Source organism: Penaeus chinensis, chromosome 24 (genome assembly GCF_019202785.1).
Source record: "Penaeus chinensis breed Huanghai No. 1 chromosome 24, ASM1920278v2, whole genome shotgun sequence".
NCBI lineage: Eukaryota > Metazoa > Arthropoda > Malacostraca > Decapoda > Penaeidae > Penaeus > Penaeus chinensis.
The window spans coordinates 13635837-13640937 of NC_061842.1; the positions used below are offsets into that span (position 1 = coordinate 13635837).

The following is a 5101-nucleotide window of genomic DNA, read 5'->3' on the forward strand; positions in this document are numbered from 1 at the left end:
AACAAAATAAAGAAAAGGGAAAGGAAAACGGAGTAACAAAAGAAGAAAACATAATAAGGAACAAGTCATCAATTCAGATGTTTTGCTTACTAGATTCAGTATTTACAAGTGAAATTTATATTTAATAATCTCTTCTAGGCCAATGGCCCCCAAACCTTTTCTGGTCGTTACCTATTTTTCATACATAATCCTTGTTAATGGTCCGCCGCCAAGAATAATCAATGACTGTCTACAGCCCTACATTCTTTATGTTCGTAAAAAGAAAAGAAAAGAAAAGAAAAGAAAAGAAAAAACGAACAATTCCTGTAATATTATCGATTCCAATTGCTATTTTTTCTTTTGTTAAGTATTAATAAAGAAAGTTGTAATTTGCATTTGTTGAGTCTCAGATAATTATTGAAATGGTACTGAAGAAGTAACTTAATGCACATGGAAAAATCCGTACTTTGAGCAATAAAAAATAGCATTCTTTTAAAAAGCTGTTTCGACAATAAACACACACACACACACACACACACACACACACACACAAAGAAAAAATTATAGCTTGGGAAACCTTAGGGTTATGTTAAGAGTAAATAATTTACTACCCTAATATGCCTCAATGTCCCGTTTGATGTCAAATACACAATCATAGAAAAAGGTAATTACACATACAAAAAAAGAGATGTATTACAAATATGTCTGGTAGCAAGGCACTGTACAAACTTGTATTAACCCTATAAAATAAATTAGTGATAATAGCGTCAATATTTATCAGTGTGTTGTTTTTTATAACACTTAGTACTGCAGTCATCTAAATTATTTAATGCATCGAATGAAGCAACAATTTAACATCACGCATTAACCGATTCTACTCCGTATGTAAACGAGTGACTTCTTGTTTTTCTTCACAGCGGCACGAAAGCCAAGGAAAATACGCTAAGTTGAGACAGGTTACCATGTGGTTAAGTCGCTGCAAATTATGATTTACGCCAAAGCCCAAAGTTTTGTGTGATATTTGATTCGTTGGTTCGTCAAATTTTAGTAAGGGATTACGAGATCTTTTGCGGGGTTCAATATAAGTTATCATTATCGCTATCACGTCAGTACCTACAATATCAGTAATCAAAGAGTAATTTATTTATCGTTCGTAATTCGATTACTAGAGCATAGTGATCTAGATATGAAAGTTATTCCCTGTACTCAAAGAAAACGGTGTATTAATTGTATTCATAGAAAACTTAAAATTGACGGAGAAGACTTTTCAAATAATGAAAAGGCTTTTGTATGGCCACGTCCTAGGCAGACAATCAGGCAAAATCATGCATAAAGTGTATGAGGTTTGTTGAGAAGTGTAACCCGCATGGGACGACGAAAATTGTGAAAAAAATATCTGAAGTTTGGCAATGACGCTTGGATGAGAGATAAATAGTTTCCAAAGACCAGAATTTGACAAACTGCCTAAGGTGTACTTTTGTTACTATAACGAAAACCAGGTTATGCGGAGGGTGGAAAGGGAGAGGATTCTAACTCTGATTTGGAGAGGGAAATTCTGTGACTGATTCGTGGAACCAGTTTCAAAGCTAGAGCCAAAGACCTGATGCTTCTATCAAAACGGGTTAAAGGCTCTATAATAAAAGCAGATATGTAGGCGGGATCAGTAATTATCACCGATAATTAGGGAATCAGGTCAAAGAATCACATTGAATCTGGCATGTACTTCAGATAAAGGTGATGTATGGTGGCAGGAGAGACTTCATTAATTCGTATCTTCAAGAAAGTGTGTGTGTGTGTGTGTGTGTGTGTGTGTGTGTGTGTGTGTGTGTGTGTGTGTGTGTGTGTGTGTGTGTGTGTGTGTGTGTGTGTGTGTGTGTGTGTGTGTGTGTGTTTAATAATAATAATAATAATTGTTAAACAAATGGATATATGATAATAACAATATTTTGATAATTATTCCATAAGTTTCCTTTAAACTCTTTCATAATGATAATAATATTAAAATTCCCTTATACCGGTCCGGCATAGTAATGACAATTATCTGATATTCCGCAATTAAATGATAATTACAAAAAAAAAAATCCTTCTTGGAAAAAAAAGCTAACAAGAAATTCATCAATAATAAGTGAGTTTATCTGACAAATGAAAATTTCCTGAAATCGTGAGTCGCCTCCTGATTTCCCGACGGGGGCCACGCGGCTCGGGTTTATTTACATGGCGAAGGAGGAGCAGATTGGGAAGACCTGTCCTCGGTAGTTCATTGAGGAAAACCATGTCTTTCTCCTTATTATCTAGACATTTGCATCGTTCTGTGTCACTATGTTGGCAGAGAGTACCGGCAGCTGTAGGTAAGGATGAGTTGGTCTGAATTGTTGTGGTTTATTGTGTAGTTGTCATGTTTTGCGTCATAGCCGGTGCCAGGGATGAAAATTATTTAAGATATATTGGTTTAAGGAAGGCGGTGCAAATATTCTTATTTAACTCCAAGCAAACTAACTGATTTTCGTGGCTATGTCTTCTGTTAATTCCGACCGAAGTAACAGCAGGATTGCTCGTTTAATGTGTTATTAATTTGATTTTGAAATGACTATGATACATTGAAAGTTCTTGAATCCAGGACTGATCCACCTGAGCAATGGAAATCAGTTACAAAGTCACACATATTACACTGTGAAACTGCATGTCTAGATTATTTTGGTAATTTTTTAGTTTCACAGAGCCATCCAACCTTGCAATTATTATTCCTTTGTTTTGCAGATGCACATTGTAATATGTATTGTTATTTTCCATCATAAGTTATATAAGTGAAAGCATCAGTAATTGTTTATGAAGTGTCCTCACCCTTCTGAGACCAGGTCCTTATTGCTCCAGCCACTCCTGGCAATCCATAAATATTGCTGTATGAACCAAAAACCTTCCTAACCCAGAGCCTTTGCCTCTAGACCCCCATCCAGTTGCTATATTTCTCTATTGGGGATTCCACTCCTAGACCCCCATACAATTGTTGTGGACATACTCTCTTTGCGGCATTAGTTGGGTTATTGTTACCAAGAGCGATGCACAGAGATGGAGGGAAATAAACACTTCCTATCTTATAGAGCCTAAAAAAATAGCCACAAGCATTTGCACCAATCTCATATTTACCGAGAAATCACAGAAATATCATCTGCATGTTACCAATCAGAGGTGAAGTCCACAACACCCTCTCACAGTCAGTTCTAAATGTTGCCTTTTCTGTAAGTTGGCACAAAGTTTTAATTTATTCCCTGTCTAGGGAATAGATAGAAGGTAGGAAAGATTTTGGGTTCACTTGATACCCTGGTTTTGGGTTCACTTGATACCCTGGTTTTGGGACTTGTCTCAGGAAGTGCATCGCTCAGTAACAAATACCATTTATTATAATGTATATTCTTTATTGCTGACATTATTCTATGCCTGTGCAAATTATTTGAAATATCAATAAGTGTAATTTTCCCCTCTCTTTATAATAGTATCATTACATTTTCCTGTAAATATATGCCAATGTATGGTATTTTGCACTACTTTCTTATCAATGTGTTAAAGGAAATACCATAGATGAAAAGCAATGTTTTCTGATTGGACCGAAGGCTCCCTTCTTTCTGTGTCTGCATAAACAGCTCTGGTGCACTTAAACTTCAGGATCCAGAACCAAGATCAGCAACCCATGATCCGCCCGAGTACTCAGCAAGCAGCAGCAACTCAAAGACTGCCCAGTCCTTTGCTGACTGGGGAGCCTCTCCAGCTCTCTCATAGACCTCCACATCACCTATAGCACCCTGCCATACCATAAACTGGGAACTCATATCCACTCCCATCAATCCACAAAGAGATATAGATCAGTTCTACTGGTAAACCTGGAGTGATATGTTTTGGTATTTTGCTCACTCATTTAGCTCACACACTGGAAGGAGAGTACCTGTAACTGCACAACTCACAACCTGCAGCTCTGCTTACTTCCAAGTTGAGTCACATTAGGTTCAACAACCTTCATCGACTGATGATCCTCTCGGCCTCTGCAGCAGACCTCCATTTCACCTATGACACCTAGCCATACCAGTGGGAACCTACATCCAGTCAATTACTCCAGAAAGAGATTTAGACTAGTAGATACATCCCATCTATTACACCCTAAAGTAAATTTTGCTGGCTGACATTTTGGTTATATCATAACATAATGTTTATATTTCATTTGTCATGTATCAGATACATAATATGTTGGTTTGTGGAATGTGAATATAGGAGAGGAGAAAAAGAAATTACACGTGTGACTGGAATAAATGGTTATTCACTCTTCCAATCACAAGAATAAAGAAGTGGGAGAATATTACTGGAAGAGTGGCTGAAGTAAAAGGAAGGCACACAAAGGGATGGGTGTGTGGAAGTGGGTATGGCTGGAGGAAACTTGCCACGCAGTACCAGATATTTTATTTGACATTACATATGATAATAAATAAATTACAGGAAAAAAGCACACCAACTATTGACAAGCCTTTCATCATGAAATATGTAATTGATTAATAATTTTGTTCTATAGAAGTGCTCCATCTATAAAGGCAGCAGTGGCCAGGTAGTTATGGCATCGGACTCAAAGACAGTCATGACAATCTGAGTTTTATAGTTTGAGTCACAAGCCGACGCATTGTTCCCTTGGGCAAGGAACTTCACCTCGATTGCCTACCGAGTCCACAATCCAGTGGAATGTCCTGTGCCAGTCCCAAGCCCATATGAATGGGAAGGTTGCTGGCAGGAAGGGCATCCGGCTGTAAAAGCAAACTAAGACTATGATGTAGATCATTCTGCTGTGGCAACCCTGAGGAGAGAAGCCAAAAGAAGAGGAAGGAGTGCTTCACTAATAATAACGAAATTGGTATCAATGGATGACAAGCAGTGTATACTATCTAGATATAAACAGTAACAGTAAGTTTGGTCCATGAGAACAATTATGATGATAGTAGTAACTGGACTAGGGTAGTGTTAAACAGTCACTGTTTCCTCTGGCAAAAGACCACTGAACCTTAAACCACATATATTCTAGGGAGATGGAGCTTGTAAACTGCCTTGGCTTTTCATCATCAAATAAGGTTCATGTTCTAGCATAGTA

The 5101-nt window shown here is 37.6% G+C and overlaps 1 protein-coding gene across 2 annotated transcripts in view; it reads left to right on the top strand.

Annotated features, from left to right (window-relative positions):
- The first annotated feature begins 2168 nt into the window (after positions 1-2168).
- The window catches only part of LOC125037754 (methylmalonic aciduria type A protein, mitochondrial-like), a 12702-nt gene continuing 9769 nt past the window's right edge, over positions 2169-5101 (top strand). Inside the window, exon 1 of one of the 2 annotated variants that reach the window (XM_047630952.1) lies at positions 2169-2327. In XM_047630952.1, the coding sequence (XP_047486908.1) occupies positions 2252-2327 (76 nt within the window). In that variant the 5' untranslated portion in view covers positions 2169-2251. The remainder of the gene's footprint in view (positions 2328-5101) is intronic. The other variant, XM_047630953.1, reaches the window with a different exon arrangement.